The following is a 26,427-nucleotide window of genomic DNA, read 5'->3' on the forward strand; positions in this document are numbered from 1 at the left end:
AAGGCTAACACCGACAACCGACACTAATTAACGACAAGTGGCGGCCCAGCTGTGTGGTAGTGTGGGCCCTGGGGTCCCTTCTCCACACACAAGGCGTGCACCCAACAAACTGTGACTTTTCTCACCCATTTTTGTCAACTGATTAATAATAATAAATAAATAAAATACTAATTTTATAAATTTACTGTTAAATTATAAAATTATTTTTATTTTAAAACAAATTCAACAGATTAAATGAAACCATAAATTTCTTTTGCATAATTTCTAAAATAAATCTCCAACCTATTTGGTTTTTTATCCCTTTGAAATTGAAGATTTATTTAAGAATAATATTATATATAATTGTGAAATGTATAAATATCGTATAATCATTTTTAAAAAAAAAAAAATTTACTTATAAAAAATTAATTTTTTTGATATAAATTTTATATTATTATTTTTTTTAAAACGACTGTATTATATTTACATACTCACTATTATAAGTATCATTTTTCTTTATTTAGATAGTGAAATGAGATTAAATAATTTTAAATAAAAAATAAATAAAATATTATTTTTAATATTATTATTTTGATATTTAAAAAAATTAAATTCTTTATTATATTTTATATAAAAAATTATAATAATAAAATAAAATGATTTCTGTACTCAAAATTCTTAATCGAATGATCTTGCAATGGTTGGCTGCTGAATTCCACACACGTCCCCACCTTCAATGACGAACACCTGTCATCCTATTTCCTTATATATATATATATATATAGCTCTCATTTCCGCCGACAGATAATATATATTTTGTGGTTTCATTTTCTTCTTTTAGAACCGTTGGACCTCTAGAATAAAATAATGACCATGTGAATTCTGCATCTAGTTTTCCCACTTTTTATCTATTTAATATTATGAATAATGACTTGTACACTCTTATAATACGTAAGTTACATGCATTCCTTTTTTTTCATAAAAGTATAAAAAAATCTAAGATTTATAATAACTTTTATTTTATCTCATTTTAAAAAAAAAATGCCTAAAATTTATACAATCATACGATATATAAATCTTGTGTATTTTTTTTTTAAATGAATAAATTTACATTCTTAAATGAAATATTTGATGCTTGCATATCTTAAAAGATAAATGCTATTGTCATAAAAGTATTACATAAAATTAATTATACAAATTAACGTAATTTTATATTATCTGTCATATTTATTTTATAATAAAAAATAATTTTATAAATTATATTAATTTATATAAAATTATATCAGATAATGTTAAAGATAGATGATATGCAGTGGTATGGAAAGAGTCTCGTGAGCAGAGAGTGGGAGTAACATCAGGTACGTTCGGTCACATTCATTTTCGAGTGAATTCTACTTCATCGTTTAAAAGAAAGAAAAAACTCAATAATGGCTGCAAACTAATCTCTCGCTGCTACGAAAGCGACTGATTGTTTGGCGTTGCAACGTATATGAAAGCTGCTGCTTAATTCAACTACTTTATTTTATTTGATTAGATTCTTTCTTTCTTTGAAGTTTGCAGTGAGAGGGAAGAGAATAGTACGGTTTGGCAGTAAAGTACGGGGGGGAAGATAAATAAATGAAAAATGAGAAATTACCCATGTCCATGGCCTCATTTTCGTAGATGAGAAAAGAAAGAAAAGGAAAAGCAAGCAACAGGTGTCATGATTTTAAATTAAATAAAAAAAAATTTAGAATAATAAAAATAAAGAAAGCTCTCTGTGGCTTTGGATTCTTCTGGCAAATCGTGCCTGCCAGCTTTTCTCGGGCATTGGCTGCAAATGTAGGTTACAAAGTATAATCTGATAAAAAATTAAGGGAAGAAAAAAAGAGGGAGGAAAGACCATCTGGGTCGGAAATTCTGAGCTCAGAGTGTGTGACTGAGAGATTTAGAGAAGAGATGTCGGAGAGCTGGAGGGGGCTGGTTGTGGTGGTCTTCAGCATCTGCATTTTGGGATGGAGGCCAAGTTCCATTAATGCTGCCACAGATCCAGCTGACGGTCGGTGCCTCGCCCCATCTCCAACCCATTATGTTAATCTCGAATCAAATCTGCATTATTTTTGTGCTTCTCTGCTTGTTTCTTCTGGGTTTCATTTGGCTTGTACGATAGTTAAGATTACAACGATTCATTGTAGATTCTGCCTTTCTTTTCATTTATGCGTATTATAGAGTGTTTGTACTGATTTTAGGGGTAGATAATGGTGTTGATAACTCGTATCTCTCACGCATAGTAGTTGGGAAGGAGTTCTTTTGCTAAATACTGTATACTCTTGACTAAATAAGATTTGTATAATGAATTTGCTTCTCTTGGCATTCTCATTCTTATTATCGTTTTTAGCCGTCGGAAAGTGTGGGTTTCTCCAGAACTTCAACCGTTATTTTCACGGATTTAGGATTGAAATATTTGTCTTGGGGGTGGAGGTTTTTGGTGGTTCTTTGAGAGAGGTGGAGATCCGCACAAAGCATAGGCCTTTAGCTATACATCTCCATCAAATATGATCACCAACACTGAAAGTGCAGAAATCAAGGCTTCATCGAACTGTAAATGAAACTTCAAATGATTGCTAATAATGATTGCCAGAAATCAAATGATTGATTAATCTGAAAATTAAATGCAGATTTGATTATCTTTTATTTCTATTCAACTTGTGACGTTTTTCATGAACAGCTGCTGTTCTAAGGGGTATGTATAGTAGTTTAAATTCACCTTCTCAGCTAACCCAGTGGAGTTCAACTGGTGATGATCCATGTGGGCAGTCATGGAAAGGCGTTACTTGTTCAGACAATCGAGTAACTGAAATGTGATTCTACAAGTCCCTTTCATCCCTTGATACATTTTGTCCCTTAGGCATCAATATGAGTGCTGATCTTTTTATCCCTGCTCTGTTATAATTTTATACAGTAAATTATCTGGGCTTGGACTTTCTGGATCAATGGGGTACCAGCTCTCAAGTTTGGCATTGTTAACCAACCTGTAAGATCAAAGGTCTTATCTTTCATATTTACCCATTTTTTTCTAAGCATAACTGTTTTGATTGGATGATTTGAAAATCTGGCAGGGACATGAGCAACAATAATCTTGGAGGCGGGATACCTTATTCGCTTCCTCCAAATGTGACGCACCTGTATGCTTCATATTTGTACTTGTTTACTGTCTTTTGTTTTCTCTTTCCTGTCAGATATATGATGAATTACGAAACTTTTATTTTGTATGCAGGAATCTTGCTTCTAATAACTTTAATGGAGGTCTCCCTTATTCCATTTCTCTAATGGTTTCTCTTAAATACCTGTGGGTAATTTTCTCTTGTTCATATAATTATGTAACTTTCCAAACATTCAAACTGAATATTTTTCTTAATATGCTTTATGGGAGTGTAGAAACGTCAGTCACAATCAGCTACAGGACCAACTGGTTGACATGTTTGGGCAACTTTCTTCACTGACCACAATGTGAGATCCGCTCTTCCCTTCTACAATATAAATTGTAACAAAGCAATCAAGATAATTTTCTACTTTGGCTGAACTGAAGAGTTCAAAGCATATTGGTTCTCTCTCTCTCTCTCTCTCTCTCTCTCACGCACGCACACATGCACACAACCTTGCATTGCAAGTGGCATCATTTCTTAGAAAATATTCATTCAGGATATTTTTTGAAGCTTTTATTTTTTATCACATGCTCAAGTTATCTGTTCTTTCTCGTATTTTCATCTTTTTATTATCTTAAATGTTTATGAGGTCCAGTCACCACCTCATTTTTTGTGGTGAGGTACTGTAAAAACATTCAAGTTGTCTTTGCTTGAAAAGAGCCAGTGACAATGTCTATTCCCTACTTCAGGGATGTCTCATTCAATTCTCTGTCGGGCAACCTTCCACAGACTTTTAGCTCCCTCTCAAGTATGAGCTTAATGTAAGTGTTGAACAATTATCTACTCTTCTTCTTGTACTTGGTAAAGAATCTGACCCTTTCCTGTTTATCTTATCTACCTTTACATAGGTATTTGCAAAACAACCAGTTTGTAGGCACCATTAATGTCCTTGGTAATCTTCCCCTGCAGACTCTGTGAGTAATTAGCATATGACTCGAGCTAAGTAGGAAACTCTAATATTTATGTTTCCTTGGAGCAACCCGTATTTCATCCTGATAAAGTATGTCTTTATGCATCTTAGGAATGTTGAAAACAACCATTTCAATGGCTGGATTCCTGATCAGTTGAAAAACATTAATCTGCTGTAAGCATCTGACAGTATTGCCAATTGTCATGACAATTCTTAGTTTGAAAACAAAGTTATTACAATCTGAATCTGATCAATCTTCATGACACAGTAAGGATGGCAACTCATGGAATTCAGGGTCTGCACCTCCACCTCCACCTGGTACACCACCAGCCAGCAAAAATCCTAATCACAAATCTGGCAGTAATAATAGCCCATCAGATGGTGCGGGAGGTGGAAATAAGTCAGGAATAGGGGGTGGTGCCATAGCAGGAATAGTGATATCCATCTTGGTTGTTGGGGCAATAGTTGCATTCTTTTTAATTAAGAGAAGATCCAAGAGGTCATTGTCAGATATTGAAAAGCTTGATAATCAGCCCTTCGCCCCTCTTGCTTCAAATGAAGTCCAAGGTAAGATCTGCATCTTACATGTCAGTTAAGCACCATTAGAAATTCATTCCTTTTCTGATTCAGTTTGCTATGAATGCAGTTTTTTTAGGTTGCTTGATGGTGTATGCAATTGTTCGACTATCCTAATGGGAAATAGAGTATTATTTTAGCATTTATTAGAATAAACAAGAGTCTCTTCTCCTATGTACATGCTTTTTACCCCCTCCACCCTGTTCACCTTTTCTTATTTGTATTTTGGGATGTACCATTAAGATTAATCTACTAATTTTTTTAGTAGAAATGAACGTAAGAGGTGGTTTTTGCAAAATACTTGAGCATTTTCTGAAAGTTATGGCTTTCATACAGTTCATTAAATGATTTCCCCTTCAAAAGTTGACCTTAAGAAGATAAACAAAATGTGATTGAGGCAGTTCAAAATGATTTCCACCTTTTGATAAGTTGGGTTTAGAGTTTCTGATTTCTGGTGCTAATTACTTTACACAAGATGTAAATTTAGAATTTAGATTTACATACCTAAGAGTGAAAGAAATTACAAATGCTAAGGAATTGCTCAACTACAGAGTTCCCGAGAAATATGCCTGCTCCTGATCCATTTTATTGTGTGTACATGGTTTTTATTCAAATTCTCCATAAACTAACTTACCTTAACCTGGTATCACTGAACCGGATTTTGTAAATGAAATAACATTTAGCCTTTAGAAGTCAGCAATACCAAGAGGGGCGAAGGGCTGATTATCTTAACCTGGTAGGCAAGAAGTTTTGATTACTAGCCTGTTTCTTAATTAAACCTATTTGGACTTTCCGTAATTTAAAACTTCTTGCCTACCCGTCAATATCTACTTTGCGAATCTGGTTTATATCGAAGTCGGTGCTTTTAACTTTGTCTTTCACTTTCAAGCAATTCTGCTTCGATGGCTTTGGTGTATTTCTTAATCTGATTTTCAATGCTTCTTAATTGTCTTTAATATTTTATTACAGAAATGAAGTCGATACAAACTTCATCCATAATCAAGACACATTCTTTTGATACTACTGCCTCAATAAATCTTAGACCCCCGCCCATCGATCGTCACAAATCATTTGATGAGGATGATTTTCCAAAGAAGCCAATTGTTGCCAAGAAAGCTAATACAGCTCTTATAAATGTGACGTCATATTCGATAGCAGACCTGCAGATGGCTACTGACAGCTTTAGTGTGGAAAATCTTCTCGGCGAGGGGTCTTTTGGACGCGTTTATCGAGCTCGATTTGAGAACAATGTACAGTCTTGGCTACTAATATCGTTTGCCATGTCAATTGTTCAGTGCCAGATACATTTGTATTCATATTTTTATTTCAAGTAAAGAAGTTGTAGTTTGTCTATTATATGTTACTGATCTCTACTTTTTTTTACTTGTTTTTGACAACGTTAAAGGTTCTTGCTGTGAAGAAAATAGATTCATCTGCCTTTCCAGGTGAATTGTCTGAAGAATTCACAGAGATGGTTTCAAACATCTCACAGTTGCATCATCAAAATGTCACAGAGCTAGTTGGTTATTGTTCAGAACATGGGCAGCACCTGCTAGTTTATGAATTCCATAAAAGTGGCTCACTTCATGACTTCCTGCATCTATCTGATGATTACAGCAAACCATTGACATGGAACTCTCGTGTCAAGATTTCTTTGGGAACTGCACGAGCATTGGAGTAAGTTAATATTGGATTGAGGGGCATAAGAAAGTATGGGTCCCGTTAAAACTGCAAAAAGATGAGAAATGTGCATGATGTCTTTGGTTCCTTCCTTAAGCATTGGAAATTACTAGCTGTAGCTTATATCAATATTCTTTACTACTTTTGATTGTGAGTAATAGTACCTGTGCCAACGCCAGCAATTTCATCACCTGAAAAACCATTCTTTTTTGGTCATAAGCCAAGTCAGAGCACTAACTGCCATTACTAAGTTTAGAAAATGGCCAGCAATCCTTAGTCACTTTATGGATGACATATTTGTATGATATTTGGAAGGAGTGTCATCTCGCTATGCTTTTGGCTTTTTTGTTTAGTGTTATGGAAAGGCATATCCAGTGTCCACTATATTTAAGATACAAGCAGAATTTGCACTATGTAAGGTTTAATTTGGTGCCTTCTGCCATACATAAGAGATAAACTAGGACAACCAAGATTTTGCAGCGCATATCAAACATTTTTCTGTGTTATTGTTGTCTATGAGTTGCCTGATACTCGTGAAGGAACTGTTCAGGTACCTACATGAAGGTTGTTCTCCATCAGTAGTTCACAAAAATATCAAGTCAGCCAACATACTGCTGGATGCAGAACTTAATCCTCACCTGTCAGACTCTGGCCTGGCAAGCCATATCCCAAATGCAGATCAGGTGAATTATGAGCCTTTTTTAATAAATTGGTAACGTGAAGAAATTTATGTTTCAGTAGGCATTAGGCGACTTGATCGAAACTTCTGATGATCTGACTTTTCCTAGCGCAAATGAATTTTTAAGCCAAGATGGGGCACATTATACAGTCATGCTAAATTTGCCTCTGTGTTTCTTCATTTATTGTTAACTCATCACCTGTATGATCCATCTTAATGAAACTTTCCTCAGTGTTGTTGTCGATGATGTGCTACTATACTAATCCCTAGGGGTAGCCTCAAGTGGTAAAGGCCTTGGGCTTGGGGGTATGCTCCCCCCAGGTCTAAGGTGCAAATCCCCTAAGGTGCAAACAATATGTAGGGTCCATCGGAGTGGGGGATTTTCCCCTTGAATTACCCGAGGTGCACTTGCGGAAAACTCCTTTCCGAGGGCCTGTGCACCCATGGGATTAGTCGGGATACTGTTCCTGGACACCCGGTGCCAATCAAAGAAAAAAAAAAATGATGTGCTACTATACTTGAGAAGTTAATTCTGGAGGTCTAATATCTGGCTGCAATGACTGCCCTGTGGTAGTAGCACACATTTAAGCTTATCAGCTCTTGGTCTTTCAAACAGTATCTACTGTCAAACAGTAACAAGGGTCTTATGGGATGAGATCTTTCAAAGGGTTGATGTTGCTTGGGTTATGCCTATGAGAGTGGTGGATCTATTGGGTTGTTGGAGGAAGATGCAAGGCTGTCATCAAGTGGTAGCGGTGTGGAAGATGATTCCGTTGTGCATCATGTGGTGTATTTGGATGGAAAGGAATGTGCGCTGCTTTGAAGATAAGGAACGCACATTGGCTGAATTGAAGAATTTTTTCTTCCACACTTTATTGTCTTGGCTTTCCGCTATTGTATTGCAAGGAGGCAATGTCCATGATTTCTTGTCTTTAATTTATCGCATGTAGAATGTATTTAGGTGTTCTTCAGTATACTTCCTGTGTACATGGGCTATGCCTATTTCATTCATATATATAATATTTATCTCTTACTTATCAAAAAAAAAAAAACACACACACAAACAAAAACAAAATAGAAAAAAAAATTATTTGGATAAGTAAAATATAATTTTATTAAAACAAGTAATGAGGCATAGCACAAGTATACAAGGAGTTTACAAGAGAGAACACCTAATTTCAAACGTAAGAATTTACTTGCAACAAATTATAACAATTAATCAACTGTTTAGTGTAGAGACATTTTTAAGTGTGGTTCATATCATTTGTTTTTCTACTAAATGCAGATTGAGGGCAATTGATTGTAAATGGTAGCAGAAAGAAAAACTAGAATAATCGTCTCTAATGTATCTTTGCATGCATTTTGCATGATCACTCGACTTTTGAATACTTGTATTGATAGTCAGTTGTGTGGACAAGTGCTCAAATGTCTTTGTTTCACATGTGCAGGTTTTGAACCAGAATGCAGGGTCTGGATACAGTGCACCTGAAGTTGCTATGTCTGGCCAATATACTCTTAAGAGTGATGTCTACTGTTTTGGGGTGGTAATGTTAGAACTTCTTAGTGGGCGTAAACCATTTGATAGGTAAAGTAATGCGATACCAATAATGTCATGATCTGATCTATGTAGAAGTATATATACTTCTCAAGGCAAAATGCAAATACAGTTAATTTGTGATCTGTCTGATTTTTATATGAAAACTTTCGACAGCACAAGGCCAAGATCTGAGCAATCCTTGGTTAGATGGGCTACACCTCAGCTCCATGATATTGATGCTCTTGGAAAAATGGTTGATCCAGTGCTTAAAGGGCTCTACCCAGTTAAATCTCTCTCCCGGTTTGCTGATGTTGTAGCTCTGTGTGTCCAGGTAATGCAAAGTAAAGTATGAAGTGCATGTTTAAACCTCATTAGGAGCAGGAAGGACACCAAAATGTCTTTTCTTTAAAGGAAATGATACAAAAACAGTAATTAATCTGTACTGATTTTAATTTTTTAATCCTCGTTTTCATTTTTATGGGGCAGCCGGAGCCTGAGTTCCGACCACCTATGTCAGAAGTGGTTCAAGCACTTGTTCGGTTAGTGCAACGAACAAACATGAGTAAGAGAACAATTGGAAGTGATCAAGGAGCATCCCTAAGAACTGAAAACTTGGACACGCAAGAGTGAATCATGCATCCAATGGCTGCAAAATTGTTGTTTGATAAAGCAGATCAGGAAAGTAAAGTTACCTGGTTTGCCTTGTTTATTTTCCTTTTTCCTTTTTACTCCCTAGATGGAGCTTATGTCGCCTGCTGCACCATTTGATACCAGAAGTAGAAGCTTGTGCAATATGTTTGTTGATATTACATGTTTGACAATTCTGTCATTGCTGAAAGTTTTTAAAAGAATCGAACTGGACGCAGAAAGTAACTTGAAGCATGAGGAGATATTAAATTCTTTTTTTATTTAACTTGAAGTGAGCTTGTGATTGAGAGTGTTGGACTAAACATCGAACAATTTGAATATTTTATTTCCAAAAAGGGGGGGCAAGGTTTGGAAGCCGAGCTTGGGATTATGGGGTTTTTACCATGATACAAGTGGTGCCACGCCTTGCCTGAATTCTGAAACGTTGGAAGAATAACGAGTTGCATGAATGGTTGCTTTGTCGTGTGATAAAAAACTAAAGCCACACACACATCATGCTTGATCAAGGACAATTTGAGGGAAAAATCCATGCACAAGTCTCGTCTATTCAACGCAATGTGGAAATAATTGGAGAGTCCACTGCTGGTGTCTCGTAAAGCGTTCAAAGAGACTCATATTGTGATCAAATAGTGAAAGGGGTAAAGTGACTCAAAATGTCTCGATTATCTGCATCGACCACTTCATTGAGCAATAATTGAATTATAACTTGGTTGCTATATTGCATGTCCAAGACCTCAAAATAAGGATTCGAAGAAGAGAATTAATTTATTGTTGTATCTGAGAGTATTTCAAACAACGTTCATCGTGATTTAAGATTAGCAACTTCAGAAAAGAGAATTATAAAAGATCTTAATTCAAGTCAGCATCGAGATCCTGCCATTCATGCAACGCCATTGGGGGGTCAAGAAAAAGCTCGGACATCCTGTAGATTACGGCCATTCCTCAGACATGGATGGAATGCAGAAAAATCATAAAACATAGCTTGATACACTTTCACAACTTTGGCAAGGCAAAACCCACACAAGTATAGGTCGCCAATAATTTATGCAGCATGAGAAACAATTATATAGTCCAAGCAGATGCGAGTTCCAAATGTTAACTATAACAGCCCTCAAATGAACCATGTGGTTCATATCATCCCCACTTCAAAATGTGTGGCAAGTGCTTTCAATGTTTTTTTCTTAGGGAAAGAAGCAAAACAGCAATGCTCAGTTGTAGACCATGTACTTGGGCGTTGCACTAAACTTCTGGTATCCCTTGATGACTTTGTTCACGGCATCAAGGAAGTCTTTCTCTGTCACCGTCTTCCTCCGTGCTCGGATAGCATACATTCCAGCTTCTGTGCACACACTCCTTATGTCGGCTCCTGAGAGAGACACATGTCAGAAATAGCAATGTCCAAACCTACTTTTGGCATTGTGAACAAATAACAAACAATAATATGGCCATGGAAGAAGACAATGGCACAACATAAGGAAGGAGGAAGTGGAAATTGATTAAAGGTATACTAAAGATATTCCATCAAATTAACCAGTTCATAATAATGAAAAGCATTTTATAACACTGCAATTGAACTTCTAACTCTTTCAGGATAGAAAGAGAAGCAATTCTCACCGGTGGAATTTGGGCAAAGCCGGGCCAGAAGTTCAAATCGGATATCTCTTTCACAGTTCATTGTTCGTGTGTGGATCTTAAATATCTGCGTCCTACTCTCCAAATCAGGAAGGCCAAATTCAACCTTACGATCCAATCGTCCGGGACGTAGAAGTGCAGGATCTAGGGTGTCAGGCCTAAAAAAAAAGGACAAATGAAATCCAATACATAAGCAAGCCTATTGTTATAAGCTCATGAATACATCCAAAGCGAGAGAACCAGTTCCATTTCAAAAATAAAAACCAAGGTTGACTAAGAGCCAGAACTGCTGTAACGATAGGTAGGCAACTTAACCAACCTATTTGTAGCCATTAGAACTTTGATGTTTCCACGAGCATCAAAACCATCAAGCTGATTCACAATTTCAAGCATTGTACGCTGAACCTCATTGTCTCCACCAACACCATCATCAAAACGTGCACCTCCTATGGCATCAACTTCATCAAAAAATACAATACAAGCCTTTTTTGAACGTGCCATCTGCAGCAGAAAAAGACTTGTTAGATGACAATACTTACAATAATATGTGAATGATAAGAAGTTTCGAAACTACTGAGCATGCACAATTATTAACCTGGAATAGTTCTCGAACCATTCGAGCACCCTCCCCAACATATTTCTGAACAAGCTCACTCCCAATAACACGAATGAAGCAAGCATCAGTTCTATTAGCCACTGCTCTAGCTAAAAGTGTTTTACCCGTTCCTGGAGGACCATAGCAGAGAACACCCTTGGGAGGATCAATTCCAAGCTTCACAAATTTCTCAGGATGAAGCATGGGCAGCTCAACAACCTAGAAAAACAATCAATATCGTTAATTCATGCATGCCAACCACACTAAAGTCTTTCTCAACAAAGAAAGAAATACGTCACAATGAGAAATGACATGGGCAAAAATTATATACGCACTTCTCGCATCTTTTCAATCTGCTCCTTGCATCCACCAACATCATTATAGGTCACATCAGGCTTTTCCTCAACTGTCATCATGGTCACACTTGGGTCAATTTTTGGAGGCAAGGGAATCTGGATCTGATATTTATTGCGATCAACCCTGCAATGACAGAATGAAGGTCAATCAAAGGAGAAGAATAATACATCCCACAAATATAATGGAGCAAAAGTTCTGTCTCTTTGTCCATCCCACCCGCATCCCATAAAGAAGAAACAGAAAAGATAATCATGTTAACAAGCCAAGGATTTGGAAGTCCACACCACAGACATCTCTCTTAAAGCAAAATGCTTGGTCTTACACACAAAAGTATCGGATAAAAAGTCACAAACCGCCTCCCCTTGGCAACTAACTTCAAGATGCTCATGTAGAAAGAATGCAAAATAAGGGGAATACAAAAATGGAATACTTTTAAAAGAGAACATTAGAACATGCATGACACTAAACTTTTATAGATAAATCTGTAAATTTAACAAATAAAAAACTCACCCCACACGCATGCCTTCTTCAATGTCAGTCGGGGAAACCTTGTCACCTAGCCCAACAACAAACTGCAGTTTGGGAAAGTAGAAATCATATGTCAAACTGTTACTGGCATGATAGTATGAGTTAAACATAATCAAGATGGCATCTTGTCTGCTCAAGTTAAAACTCCAAAGAATCCCCATAAAATCCTGTTCTAGTACGCTTGCAAGGGACAAAATATGAAACAGAAATTTCAGAAAGGCACCATAAAACATATTTATAAAAAATCCATTGTCTATATTTCAAAAAAGAACAAAAGAAAAGGCACTGGTACAAATTCTGGGCAAATTCACACTTAGAAAAGATATCAAACTTTGAAAATAGGACAGATCTTGGGAATGATAAGTTTCTTTTTGCTGTGTTTTGGAAAATTTAGCATTTTAAATGAAAAAAGAAACAATGTAACACAAAGGAAACTTTGAGAGGAAAACTATACCTTAGCAATTTGCTTAACATTTATAACGTACTTGGCATCTTCAGTGTTTGGATTGATGATCTTTGTGCATCTAGCCACCTAATTGGTAACCCATTTAATGCTTCTCAGATTGTACAGTTAGAAAACTCTATTGCTAAGCACAACCTGAACCAAACCACACACCTGCAGAGGCTGCTCCTCCTGCATCATTTGCTTATCAGATACTAGATCCCACTGACTTGGTGCAGCTAATCCAGTGTCAGATTCTTTGATACCTATAAAAAAAAGTGCAGATCAACATCACAATTTTGATCATTTATATATTTTAGACCAGCCAGAAGACACCAAACAGAAAGAAAACAACAGGGGGCACACAGATCAAGTTGTGCCACACAAACATGTCCAAGAATGCATTAGCAGCACATTCTCAAAACTGAAAAAAAGCTCAATGTTATAAGATAATCATAACCTAACAACTAAACAATGAAATACAGGAACCAAATAAGTTGAAAGTAAGAATCTTCAAAAGGAATTGATGGTACACATAAGTAAAACTGAAATCCATTTATCAGGCAATTAAGAAGAACACCAAATTAAGGGATTAGGGATTGAAGAAGACATCTAGAGAAAAAATTTGTACTATAATATTCCATAGCTCTTTCACATATAACTGTCATACAGTTAACAGATTTTTTTTTTTTTTATTATCTGCAACTCTATGTTATGTGTATCTGCAATTCTAAAGCACAGCATTTAAACTATTAATTCTATAACTTATTCCAATCCCTTTACAAGTCAGTTACACGAACAAGAGAAAGGGAAGCATACCACATAAATCATTGACTTTCTTAGCCATTTCCTTAATTTCTTTCTCTACCTTCTTGATGCTTGTAGAATAGGGACCCAAACCCTGCACAAAGAATTAAGATTGGTAAAAACGTATCTAAGAAATATTATCAATTCAACACACTGAAGGGCTGGGCCCCATAATGGGATGAAGAGAGAGAGAGAGAAGTAAGGTATATCATTTATCCCATGCGTAATTGATCTGAAGTATGCATGTAATGGAATTGAGCAGACTCGGTAGTTCTTTTTTACGTAAAAAAATCACTAGAGACTAACAATGAATATATGTTACTAGCGATTAGAATTAATCGCGAAGCTAAAAACTTCAGGGTGCTTGACAGCATTGTTCTTCAGCGTGAACCCATTGCAAAGACAAAGCATATACTCAAATCATGAACCGCATATCAATCAGACAGAAAAAGAAGAAGTAAACCCAATCTTCATCATAAACCCAAAAGGAGTACCCTGATTATAAATTGTAAACTCGTGGAATAAAGACCATAAAACTTCCTTTAGTTCTTTTAATTTTCTTCTTCCATTTTAATTTGGTAACAGAAAACAAAGGAGAAACGAATAATGCTTAAATTTCTAAACACACTCGAATCGAAAATCATCACTACAAAGGAAAAAAAAAAAGCAGGACAACATCAGGAACAGCCGGTATCAGCCGCGAAAAAACTAAGGAGACCAAAAACCAAAATTAAACGGGAGCCGGAAGTAGTAAATAGATAAATCGGAAAGCCTAGGAATCTGGGGGAGGCTAATCGAGAAAAGTTGGAAAACGAGAGAAACTAGGGTTTGAAAAAGAAGAAAGCATACGTAAGTTTTAAGAAGTGCGATGTCATCCTCATCGAGCGGACGAGGATTCTTCTCGTCTTTGAAATCATCTTCAGGCTCAGGCGCCATTCGGATCTGCCGATATCTGTGTGTTCTTGCAAGTGAAGAAGAAAAGAAAAGGAAACTGGGAGAGAGTTCAACGCTTTGATCGCCAAACGGACCTCGATTGTTTTCTTTCGCTCTCCTCTACCTTGGGCTTCCTTTATTATATAATAATAAGTGGAGCTCAGGGCCCAGCATTCGTGTCCGTTTTGGTCTTTTCACCATTTTATGAATTAAATACATCCAGACCGGCTACCGGCTCGCAAACCGCTCCACGATACAGGGCAATCTTAAAAAATAAATGAAATAATAAGCCAATGAAATTATACAATTAGTGTTACGAGAAATGAGAAATTCACGACGAAGAGTATCATTAATCTTCTACTTCTTTAATTACATAGTAATTAATAAGTGCTAATTTATTAGACCACGGACATACAGAGAGGGTAGATTGACTTGCAAGCACCATTTGGCAGTGGCACGCACTGAGTTATATATTCAGACCGACTGCCCGAGGTTAACACGTCATTAAAAAATAGCCAAAAAAAAAAAAAAATGCTATTATCATACACTAGAATGAATACATGTTAACAAACTTTGGAGTAAACCATGAGACAGCTGCCAGCCTACTGCGTACAGAAATGGCCTCCTCTCACGTCACAGAACATGACAATTTTGTGTGTCTTGTCTTCTTTCATTCCATGCCTGCTATGAAGTTTGGGACTTCGCCTTGGCAGAGGTACTCATCGCACGTAGATGCTGAACCCCAGTCCTTCCTGAGTCGCAAAATGTCCTCTGTGAAAGTGGATCCAGGGGCTCCAATGAACGCACTAGACATGGCGCATATTGTCTTATCAAGCATAGCTTCCACCTTCAATATGAAAATCCATGCAAACAGGATCGTTCAATTCGCCATCCAATAGATCAACAACACCTAGGATGTACAAAACCTAGGTAGTACTAAATACGCCAATGGTCATAGAACCAAATCATGCATTTCTCAAAGGGTTTATTGGTAGAAAAATACAATCCCCACAGGTTCAGAAGTTTGGGGTCAATTCTCCGTGTTCCTCCTATCATTTATCAACCAGTGTCACCCTAGCTAAAAGAGATGAATGAATGGGAGAAGAGAAGCATAATTTACTGAAAAAAGATAATTGCAATCGTGAATTGTACAATCGTCGCATAATCGCTTTAAAAAAAAAGTGAATAAAACATGAGACCCACATATAAAAAAAAGATGGTGGATCCACTCTTTTTCAAAACAATTATGCGGCGTTTATGCACTTCACAGTTATACGTAGAATTACTCTAATTTACCAGAGAGTCACCCTCAAGGCCATGTCTGTATAACAAAGCATCCCATTTTTCAGCTGAGTTACGAGGAGGCCTTTTAACAAGCGGTACAGGCTTCCTGTTTAGCACAACAAGTGACTGCAGCAAACTAGTTTCACTTTCTGCTGCATCGGTTGAAAGATATATAACTGATGCACTGGATTTTTCAACTACTCGAGTGATGCAGTCTGCAGCTTGAGGAATGGGGAAAAAGCAACTAGGCCTTTTAGCATTGCTAGAAAATTAAACAAGAATTATTAGAGGAACTGAGATGATAAAGTCTTTCTCAGCAAGTAAACACAAACACGTGCATGCACAATATGCAAATAAAAGCCACATTTACTCAAAACCAACAAGCCGAACCAGATCTAATCACTCATATTGTTCTTTCTAATAGGAGCATGAACAAATATTGCTTTAACGTTATTTCTCAAAACATTATTAAAAAAATCTACTCCGTCAGTCATATGATTGCAAAATATCAGAGACAAGTCTTAACCCAACGGAAGGCCAAACAGAATCTATTTAAGTTATAGACCCCAGAATTCCCATCTCTTTCGGCAAGGATAAATGGAATGTCCAGCCTAAGGAGTGATGGAAATATCTACAATAAAGATGTGCATATATAACAAAATGCAAATCACTAGCAAATGCTTCCAGATCATACATCTGCCTTTCCTCGCAGACTCGTAAGCTAGGATTTCTTGGCAAAAGCTGTGCATATGATGAATAACCATACATAGTAGGCAACAATGCGAAATTAAAGCATTATATTTTTAGAATCAGATTGCCTTTGTATGAAAATAAATTGAGGAAGGGGGTAAAATGTAGGAGGCAAAGAACAATTTGAAGTTTCAGGGATCAATCAATACGTCGAGGAACAATTACAACACATGCATAGCTATCAGAAAATGGCATATTTCCATGATGTCAAACCTAATTTCACATATTCATAATATTTGAGCAAAGAAGTGGGAAAGGGAAAACGTATAACATACCAGAACTTCAAGAAGCCGTGTCTCCGGAAGTGAAGTGCTACGAAATTCTTTCCCAAGAATGTCTGAATGAAACGCTGGGCGGTAAGCATAATAAGACGACTCGGTTCGATGGGTGTCTTGCATTTATGAGCAAGGGGGCCACCTGGCTGCATCACCCAATCTTGCTCCACATCCGCAAAGAAAATGTCTCCAATTGCAATAACATTGTCGTCTGAGGAGAACTTGGACTGAACCTCTTGAGCAGTTCTCTTGTTTGGCTTCTTAATATCCTCGAACCAAGCAGGCTCAGGCTTCCCCATCGAAATTCCCAACGATTTCAGCCTCTTGATACGCTCCTCATCCACATAACAAGGCTGAGGCAGTGAAAAATAACATATAAACCTATCTATGTGCATGTGAGTCTTCTTAGCCTCAGAGAACTCTTCAAACGAAACAACAACCTTTCTTCCAAAGCAGTCGTTAATGTGTTCAATATCAAACACCCTATGATACTGGTAATCTACTCTGGAGCTCGGAATGACCAAAACCCGGTTGAGTAGAGCTGCAAAGAACATGTGCTTCTCCAAGCAGATCAAATGGTTGGACATCTGCCCGGACACGCAAATCGCGAACAAGTACTTATTCGATTTCGGCTTCCACTCGATGGTTCTTCGTTCATTCGTCTTCTGGTCCACCTCTCTACACCTACCAAAACCATAACTACCCCCGAAATTAGGATCTTGAAAATCTGATTGGAACTCGGACAAGTTCCCGTACCGGTGGGACGACAAGAGTACCTGCTGAATCTCTTTATTCAAGGAAATCTGCTTGAGAACGTTGGATTTAAGATCTTCGAGCAATGCGGTCGACGGTACGAATGAAAGGTTCTCGGTTCCCAATTGGGAGTTGTTCAATAAACTGAAAAGCCCTAATTGCTGTTGCCTCAACAAATAAAGAGCGCGCAATTCGGATTCGCGCAAGTGATCGAATCTGCTGTCAGAGGGGAAAAGGTTGCGGACGTCGGTGGAGAAGTAGAGGACGAGGATGGGAAGAGGAAGGAGGATGGCGAGGAGGTACCTCTTATTGAAGTGGAGGCGAAAACGGCGGCGTATTGAGGAGTGGAGCTCGTCAATGCGGAAGGCCGAGCGAGTGGGAGAAGGGAGGTGCTTGACGTCTTCGTCTTGTGCGATCAGGTTCCGGCGGTCTTCCTCGTCGTCCGCCGATGAATCTCTTTCCATTTCGCTTTAACTTTTTTTTCTCCCTGTACCCGGGAAAAATCACATTCCGACCGACGAAGGCGATACAGAATTACTAAATGAGGACGCCGAAGCTAATATTACTGTTTGAATTGCCGGAGTGCATATGATACGAGAGAGAGGATGAAGAGTGATTGGAATGGAAGGGAGGAATGAAAGGAAAGAAAATGACATCGGTGGCACGGTGGGGTATCTATTTGCATCGGAGAATGGAAAAAGACCTATAACCAGTAAAAATGTTAAGGTCGTTTTGCAGTCGTTCTCTGACGGGATATTATTTATCTGAGTAATGTTGCATGAGAGCTTAACCGTTAAGCAACGGTTTTTAAGGTTATTATTAAAAAAAATTGTATTTATGTAAATTTTATATTTATTTATTTTTTAAAAAAAATTATGTGATGTTTACGTTCTACGTATCATTTTTCTATTTATATAAGTAACGTTGAGTTAAGTAAATGGTAATCATTTTTTAATAATTTAATAATATATAAGAAGATAAGATGAAAATGAAGATTTAAGCGATGATAAATAATATTCCATACTCTTATATTTTTTAAGGAAGAATTATATATAACTTATCATTCATTAACACTTTGGCATCATTTTTATTTAGATCCCAATAGAAAAATAGATTTGTATTATATAACTTATTTCAACTAGTATTAAATGTTTTTTTTTTTTATATATCTCTCAAATTTTAAAAAAGTTTATAAATTAACATAATATGATGTGATATATTAAATTATAAAATTTTATCATATATTTTACCTATTACGTCAATTTATAAATAAATATATGGCTCACTTATAATTACAACGTTCTCTCAGTTACAAATTGATTTAGGTCTGTTTCCACTCTTCAGGCTATCATGGAGTGTAAGTGTGGATCTGCTTAAGAATGTATTTAGGATCGAAGCTTATATCTCACTTCATAGAATGCAGAAGTGTTAAGCAGAGGAAGGCCATTGGGTTGTACAGCTGTGATAAAGAATTGCATTATACATTCCCATGTTCCACAAACTGAAGCATAAGCTGTATTTAAATTTGCATTATACATTATACTTCAACGAGCCTTCCACGAACCCATTTTTTGGTTGTAGTAACCGATGCAGACGGTGTTTCCTCTTTCGGGGACTCAACTTCGTCTCCATTTGGCACTGGCAGCGGCTGTCTTCCATGGTCACTATTGCTGTTCCAATTTGGTTGTCTGCTCATGGTGATTTCTTGAACATGATTGCTTCATTAGACTCTCAAAACTAAAACCAGACGAGTCAGCGCCGCTGAAGCTGGTTGGGAGCAGTTCTCCCTCCTTGTTCCTTAAATCATGTAGGGCGAACTTGCTAAAGTTGAAGTCCTCCTCCTCCCTTGGCACAGATGGGGTCCCGTTCACTTCTCTCAGCTCTGTTTGGTTTAAAACTTCAATTTTTGAACTTGTATCCTTCTCAACCTGGCTAGTTATTCCATTTGAGGCCGCTGAAGGGTATCCACCATTCTCATGAGAAGTGATCTGACCAGTCTCTATGGATTGGATGGTTTGAATTGCTTCAGCTATAAGTTTTCTGGTTTCCATCAGGGAAGCTCGAGCAATAGGGCTCCTCATTGCAGCAACCTCAAGTGCCTTGGCAGCCTTCTCAGCTTCAACAATCAAAAGCCTGCAGATTGTTAAAGTGAAGATTTGTCATTAATTTTAAAGCAGCTAGGTTAATAACAATCAAAGTAATGAGAAATACGTAGCCTTCTTAGAAGATGGGTAGCATTACTTTTTTGGGCAACTAGTAACATAAGAGTAATGATGCTTAAGCTTTGATCAGGTAAGCAATGGCAGCAGTAATCAGACCATTAAACTAGTCAAGGTGATAAGTTGGTGGGCCAATTGTCCTCTACAGCTAAATTGCTGGAGAGATGTCTTCTATTCTCAATTGAATGGTTCTTTACTAATCATTTTTTTATAGGTCTTTACTAACCAAATTTAAGTGTGAAAATAGAGACATGAACTTACCTTGCTCGTTCAACTGCTTCAGTTTTCTTTGTTTCTGCAACTGCTCTCTCTGCTCTAATGTTTTTTATCATCTCCAACTTAGAACTTGCCAGGGGATCTTTGTATGAGGGTGCACCATTCCTCCTCAACCTTAATCGCTGTTTTTGGATTTTAGTCTCACCCATAGAAGAATTTTTTGTATCACTAGCTCTTTTTTTTGTGGGGTCTCTTCTAGACGTCCTTGTAACACCACTTAGCCTTTTCCTTGACCTTCTTTCAGTACCAGGTGGAATCCCATGATATTTAGCCAAGCCAGAGCAGACCCGATCACGGTACTCCTGGTAAAATGCAGGAAAATACAAATTTGGAGAATAAATTGATCAGGTGCACAACTAATAGCACAAAGCATCACTATGAAGTAAAATTTCTACCAAGTTAGCATCATGTTGAGTCAAGTGGAACTTGGCTTCTAAGAAAAATTGAAAGATTCAGTCCAAGTAGCCCAAGGTTTTGAGCTGAAACTGACCAGCTAACTATAGATGATTGACCTAAGGGAGTATATAGGAGTACAATGACCGAGCAGCCCAAAGTTTTAGGACTCGTTTGGACACATGGAGTATCTCATAATTCTATGAATAGTAGTGAAATAGTATGTGAATAGTAGTGAAATGGTTTGAGTTAAGATGTTTTATTGAATTTTAGGAATAAAAAGAGAAAAAGTTGAATAAAAATATTATAAAGTTAAAATTTTTTGAATATTATTTTTCTTTTAAGGTTTGAAAAAGTTGTATTGATTTTTGTTGTTTTAAAGTTTGTAAAAGTTGTAATGGTTGGGTAATAATTAGATGAAAAATTTGAAGATTTGAAATTAAAAAGCGTTTTGCGTTTGAGTGATGTTTGGGAAGGAAATTGTGAGAAGTTTTGAGAATTTCTCATCTCATCTCATTACCCAAACAAGGCCTTAGCAGAACATAAGGTCCGAAGCCAAGAGAGTACATAGGAGTACCACGATTGAGGACCAAATTTCTAGTAGGACATAAGCTAAGAAGAAATGAAGTATATAACTCATAGATGTCGAGCTCAAATGCAATTGACACGTTGGATATTGAGCCACTGTTTTAATTCCCCTTATATTGGCTGGACAATGTCGGACACAAAATGGGGAATATTTCAGATTTAGGTTGGAGAAAAAGGAAAATTTATTAAGCATACTTTTCATGTCCAGAACCAACTTAATTCAGAATGGATTTTGCAAATACAACAACTACAACTGTTTCCCAACTTAAAGGGCCTTACTTTTCACTTGGACATGTGGACACTATAATGAAACTCAGCCTTCACACTTTAGTTTCATAGGATTAGCTAAAAACAATGAATAATGTGTGCATGAAATCCTCTAATTTATAGAGGTGTTGTGGTATGCCCCAAGTACCATGGGTTGATTGGCAGTAGTTCTTTTTCTTTTTTTTTTTAAAAAAAAAAGCATTTTGTTTTGAGAAGTCATAATGAAATAGAGATGTTATGGTATGGACCAAGTTTTACGCCTGGCACTTCATTTTTAAGGATAATACAACCACTCTCTTCCTACATTGTTTTAAGTTCCAAGATAGAGAAGTCACGACCTTCAAGAAATAATCCATGAGTTCCAAGGTAGGACATGCCTAGCAAGGTTAATGCAAAAAACATGAATCATGCAACTTCTTCTTAATACCATTCTGTCTACTTACAGGATCGGCCCATTTTGCAGAGATAGCTTCTGAAATTTTCCTCCTTTGCTCAGAGGACTTGGGTGCTCTCTTGCTACCTTTTGGCCTAGGCATTATCTTCCTTTGTTCAACACTCTTTAACCACTCAGCCCTGAGCTGTTCATCCAAGATCTTGTAGGAACCCCACTGCAGCTCTTCCTCACCAACAAAGCCTCGTTTAGCTGCTTCTGCAATTAGATTCTGCCACTCAAAGCAGCAACCTTCCTGCACAATCAGCTTCTCACGTCGCCTTTGCCATCCCATTCGTACCCCAACTGCAATTTTCATCCTTGTCTCTGTGCTGTACAATCAGCAAAAAGAAAGAAAATGAAGTAAAAAAAATTATGTAATGATATAAAGGGGATATTATGAAAACAAACTCGTGAACTCAGAATTTCTCCCAAAGTCGTGAAGACCCTAATATAAGCTAAATAAGAACTTTATTACACTACTTTAGATGACTAGGGAGTTTGCTAGAATTACAAGAGGAAATGCTCATGGTAAATTAAAACACAAATAAACAAGATGGCATAAGACCTACCTCTGAGCATGTCCAAGGTTACTTAACTTCATTCTGACCTGCACAGTCAAATTTCATTAAGAAATAAGAAATTCCAATTTTGCCCAAATGAACTGTATTTTATGAAAACTGATAATTGGAAAACATCTTCTCTTGTGCTCATCAAAAGCTTTAAGAGTCTAAATCATGCCATTGATATCCCACCCTTTGGTTTGGCCATCTAAAATGTCATTGGCCTAAGGAAACTACTGGTTCAAACAAAGCATATTCCAATTTACAAGGGTACTATGATGGAAAGCCCCAGAGATTCTATGGGAAATTGGAGAATTAACTGCTTACGCATTTATTGAAGTGTGTACACTGATCAGGTACTGAGTCTACCATTGAATATCAAACAGCCACTAACTCCCTAACCAACCTAAAGAATTAGCTTCTGCATCGGAATGTTTTATAACTAACCTGGAAATCTCATTGCAGTGGGGAAAGAAAACTCAATTTATTCAATGACAGTTGTTAGATACATGCAATGCTTTGACACCAGCATTTGATATCATTATAGATTCTCCAGATCAGAAGTACACTGAAAGGAATTTAAGGAAGGCCAACAAACGTGCCATGCATCCCTATATCTGACACCAGTAGCAAAGCAAAAAGGGTAAGGGGGATTTTCAGAGTCACCGGCAGGGACTTAAAAGAGTGACAGCAAAATTTCCCAACATTTTTCACTTACCAATTCATTACAGTTCATATTCTAACGTTTAAAAAAAAAGTTATGTACTAATGACCAATCACCATTCACCCTCCATGTGTGCCATAAGATAAGTACATGGTCCCGTTATTCATTTAATTGATGAAACAGGTGCATCTGAAGATCAAGACTCAAAAATTGAGTAAAGGATCCACCAATATAATCTCTTCATTCTAAACATGCTAAGGTCATTTCAAAGGAACGTGTAAAATTATTCTTACATGACATCACCTTAGGATCCTGCATTGCAAGTTTTGTTCTCTCTCTGATCCGTTGAATTGTTTCTGTGCATTATATGAAGATTTTAGTAAAGGTACATCAAATAATGGAAACAGACTGATAAATCAAGAAGACGTGATCTCTAAATATATTATTACCAGCACTGTGCTTCCTGCCTTTGTTCCATGGCTTGTTTCCCTTATTTGCTTTGGATATTCTCGATCTTCTCAACCTCTCTCTCTCGTCAGATTCCCCTTCTTCACTTGAAAACTTGGGTTCCATCTTTGGAATACTTGAATTGACAACATCTTGTGAAACATTGCAATGCTTCTGTCCATTTTCATTCTGAACCAAACCCTTGGTTTCAAGAGTAGCGACTGCCTTGATCAGGAATCTACCCCTTCGCACCTCTAAGTGTCTCACATTGAAGTTTAGTTCTTTAGAGAGACCCAAGCATATCCAAGCACCGGACAGTCTTTTATCGTTGGCAAAGGTAATGGGAATTGATGAAAGTTTACCATGAATATGGTTTTGAGCCCTGAGCGCACATAAATGGCTTTGCAAGGCAGGCTGCGCAGTAGCAATCTCTACCGAAAGATACAAACATAACAATCTCAGTGGTTATCTCCGAGAGGAGTGCAAGAACACCGCATATTCTACATTCAGTTGCTGTATGAGGTATTAAATTATGAGGAGCACGTGGCATCATCATATAACTAACAAATGAAGTTTCTGGTTTTATTTAAGAGCAACTCGTGGAGATGAAATTGAAAACAACGCTTGAAAACCTAGCCTATTGGGCATACATCAGTGACATGATAAAATGGACAATACAATAAACTGGGTTTTCAACTAAATGGGGAAAAATAGAAAATTTATTGAATAGAAATAACAAGAAATCGAACGTAATAGTTGAGATTGCAGATGAAAAAAAAAAAAAAAACAAAGAAAACAAAGATGGAAGAGGAACCATATAAAGTAGAGGAGAGGGGGAGTACCCAGTAAAGGCATGGGGGCTCATTCAGCCAAATCCAGACTTTAATGTCAATAGCTCGGTGAAATGTAGAGACTGCATAGCATTTGTTAAGAAAGCATTTCGTTTACATGGGATAACACTCGCTCCTTCTCTCCTTGTCGAAACGATGGTCACCGGCAAAAACACAATCTGGGTGGCTCCAGAAGAAACGCTGCGAGAGAGCCACACAGTATGCAGGCGCGGGATAACGAAGGAGCGACGCTATCGTAGGCCACAATCCCAATACGAAAGACCAATAAAACTAGAGAGCAGAGAAACCTTTGATATTTTAGGAGGTAGGCCAACCCATGAGCATCGTGGGCTGGCAATGTAACGTACCTAGGAATTGCAGGCCTTTACGGCGGTGCTCAGTCTTTTATCTTTTTGTTTTTAGGTCCACGTAGAGAAAATAAAACGATAAGTATTTAGAGACAAGGGTTACAGTCACAACAAAAAAATATTATAAAAATAAATATTAAAATTGATATGATGTATATTAGATTTATATTTTAATAAAAATAATTTTATAATTTATTATATCACGTCAAATTACATTTTTTTGTAGATTTGTTTTTTTTAAATCTCTTGATGACTAAAAATATTTCTAAAAATGATTATGAATTTGAAGGACACTTACATATTTTATACCCGATCAGATAATCATTTTCATTTTGTTTTTAGGTCAGTAAAATGGAAAAAATATCAATGAGATCCAATAATATTATATATTGGTGGAAAAACTAAAAGATCTCACAACTGTTTTGACAGATTCGATGAAGCATTTCTTTTCAATTATTTAATTATTTTGTAATTAACAAAATATTTTTCTTTAATATTTTAAAAAAATATTGTCATCTTATAATATTACTATGAAATATATTTTATAAATTACTATTACTTATTATAAATAAATAAAGAAAATTACAAATACTATGCAATAAATGGTGGAATCCACATCTATCAAATCTTCAAAAAGTTAAAATCATCTCATCTCACTTTTAAATCTAAAAACATAAAATTTTCAAAAATTATTTCATCTCACAATCTTACTACTATTTACATATTATTTCAACTCATATCATTTTATTTGAGATCTGCTTATACGGTATGTTTGGTTTTAGAAACTCTTTGACATTTTTTTTAGAGAATTTCAGTTTCAATTTAAAGATCTTTTAAACAGTTCTCCGGAAAAACAAAAATCATTTTAATCATTTGCCAAGGTTCTATTAAGCAAATACAAAAACCAAAATGGTTTTCACAAAAATAAAATATTTCACAAAACTTTTAAGGCTAAATATTAAATAAAGTTGTGTTTGAGTAGTAAGGTATTTTCAGATATTCTGTGAATATTAATAAAAAAATAATGATAGAATATTGAATAATAGTAAAAAATATATGAAAAGTAATAATAAAATAATAAATAATAATAAAATATTTTAAGAATATCTATGATATTGAAGTATTCTCAAATATTCTGATAATAGTAATTTGGATATCAAAGTATTCTCAGCACCCAAATTAGACCTAAGTCTACGTGGTTGGCCTTTTTGACAAAGTAGTCTTTGTACAACCTTGATAAAATTAGTGATCCCGTTTCTTAACACGACAATATGACAACTTTTAATTTCTTTCACATTCCTACAACACACAATTTTTTCAATATATGCTGCTAATTCACTTACACAATTCCCATTTTTGAACCAAAGAAAGGGGAAGAAAACATGCATAATTTAGGAAGTTTGTGCCTAAGTGCTATAGTCAAATGTTTGAATGGACGATTTGGCACCTCGACGCAAATGCATGCTACAAAGAATTATGTGCATTAGTTAACATAGCAACAACTAGCCTAATTGCATGTTCTCTGAACAAGTTGACCAAGAACAAACAGAAGTACTACTGACGAGTCGAGATAAAAATTAAAAATTAAATAAAATATTATTAAAATATATTTTTTTAATATTATTTTTATTTTAAGATTTAAAAAATTTTAATCAAAATTAAAAAAAATTAAATTATTTATTATATTTTATGTAAAAATTTAAAAAAATTGTAATAATTAGATAAGATAAGTTAAAATAAATTGTAAAAACAAAATAGGCCTTAATCTCAACTATTTTTCGGCTTTTTCGACTCTCCTAATAGTCATTTATTTCATCCCCACACTTCCATTC

The 26,427-nt window shown here is 36.3% G+C and overlaps 4 protein-coding genes across 4 annotated transcripts; 1 reads left to right on the plus strand and 3 right to left on the minus strand.

Moving 5' to 3' along the window:
* Window positions 1-1,728: 1,728 nt before the first annotated feature.
* LOC109004993 (protein STRUBBELIG-RECEPTOR FAMILY 7-like) lies at window positions 1,729-9,459 on the plus strand. Its single transcript, XM_018983732.2, has 16 exons — window positions 1,729-2,017; window positions 2,687-2,819; window positions 2,921-2,992; window positions 3,078-3,143; window positions 3,236-3,307; window positions 3,397-3,468; window positions 3,854-3,925; window positions 4,013-4,078; window positions 4,186-4,248; window positions 4,343-4,641; window positions 5,620-5,900; window positions 6,056-6,327; window positions 6,881-7,013; window positions 8,458-8,594; window positions 8,721-8,877; window positions 9,033-9,459. The coding sequence occupies exons 1-16, from the start codon at window positions 1,918-1,920 to the stop codon at window positions 9,174-9,176; spliced, it is 2,139 nt and encodes a 712-aa protein (XP_018839277.1). The 5' UTR covers window positions 1,729-1,917; the 3' UTR covers window positions 9,177-9,459.
* A 636-nt stretch (window positions 9,460-10,095) lies between these two features.
* LOC109004995 (26S proteasome regulatory subunit 7A) lies at window positions 10,096-14,607 on the minus strand. Its single transcript, XM_018983735.2, has 10 exons — window positions 14,405-14,607; window positions 13,568-13,649; window positions 12,923-13,014; window positions 12,761-12,838; window positions 12,289-12,350; window positions 11,757-11,901; window positions 11,422-11,640; window positions 11,146-11,327; window positions 10,809-10,984; window positions 10,096-10,560 (listed from the first exon to the last, which is right to left on the minus strand). Exons 1-10 carry the CDS (start codon window positions 14,489-14,491, stop codon window positions 10,403-10,405), a joined length of 1,281 nt encoding a protein of 426 aa, XP_018839280.1. The 5' UTR covers window positions 14,492-14,607; the 3' UTR covers window positions 10,096-10,402.
* A 225-nt stretch (window positions 14,608-14,832) lies between these two features.
* LOC109004994 (O-fucosyltransferase 36-like) lies at window positions 14,833-18,282 on the minus strand. The gene is made up of 3 exons (XM_018983733.2): window positions 16,798-18,282; window positions 15,785-16,034; window positions 14,833-15,335 (listed from the first exon to the last, which is right to left on the minus strand). The coding sequence occupies exons 1-3, from the start codon at window positions 18,012-18,014 to the stop codon at window positions 15,159-15,161; spliced, it is 1,644 nt and encodes a 547-aa protein (XP_018839278.1). The 5' UTR covers window positions 18,015-18,282; the 3' UTR covers window positions 14,833-15,158.
* A 652-nt stretch (window positions 18,283-18,934) lies between these two features.
* Window positions 18,935-24,520, minus strand: LOC109004992. Its single transcript, XM_018983731.2, has 7 exons — window positions 24,240-24,520; window positions 23,400-23,828; window positions 23,254-23,306; window positions 22,296-22,333; window positions 21,737-22,055; window positions 20,031-20,347; window positions 18,935-19,683 (listed from the first exon to the last, which is right to left on the minus strand). Exons 1-7 carry the CDS (start codon window positions 24,250-24,252, stop codon window positions 19,215-19,217), a joined length of 1,638 nt encoding a protein of 545 aa, XP_018839276.2. The 5' UTR covers window positions 24,253-24,520; the 3' UTR covers window positions 18,935-19,214.
* Window positions 24,521-26,427: the final 1,907 nt, after the last annotated feature.

This window comes from Juglans regia, chromosome 12 (assembly GCF_001411555.2).
Source record: "Juglans regia cultivar Chandler chromosome 12, Walnut 2.0, whole genome shotgun sequence".
NCBI classification, from domain to species: domain Eukaryota; kingdom Viridiplantae; phylum Streptophyta; class Magnoliopsida; order Fagales; family Juglandaceae; genus Juglans; species Juglans regia.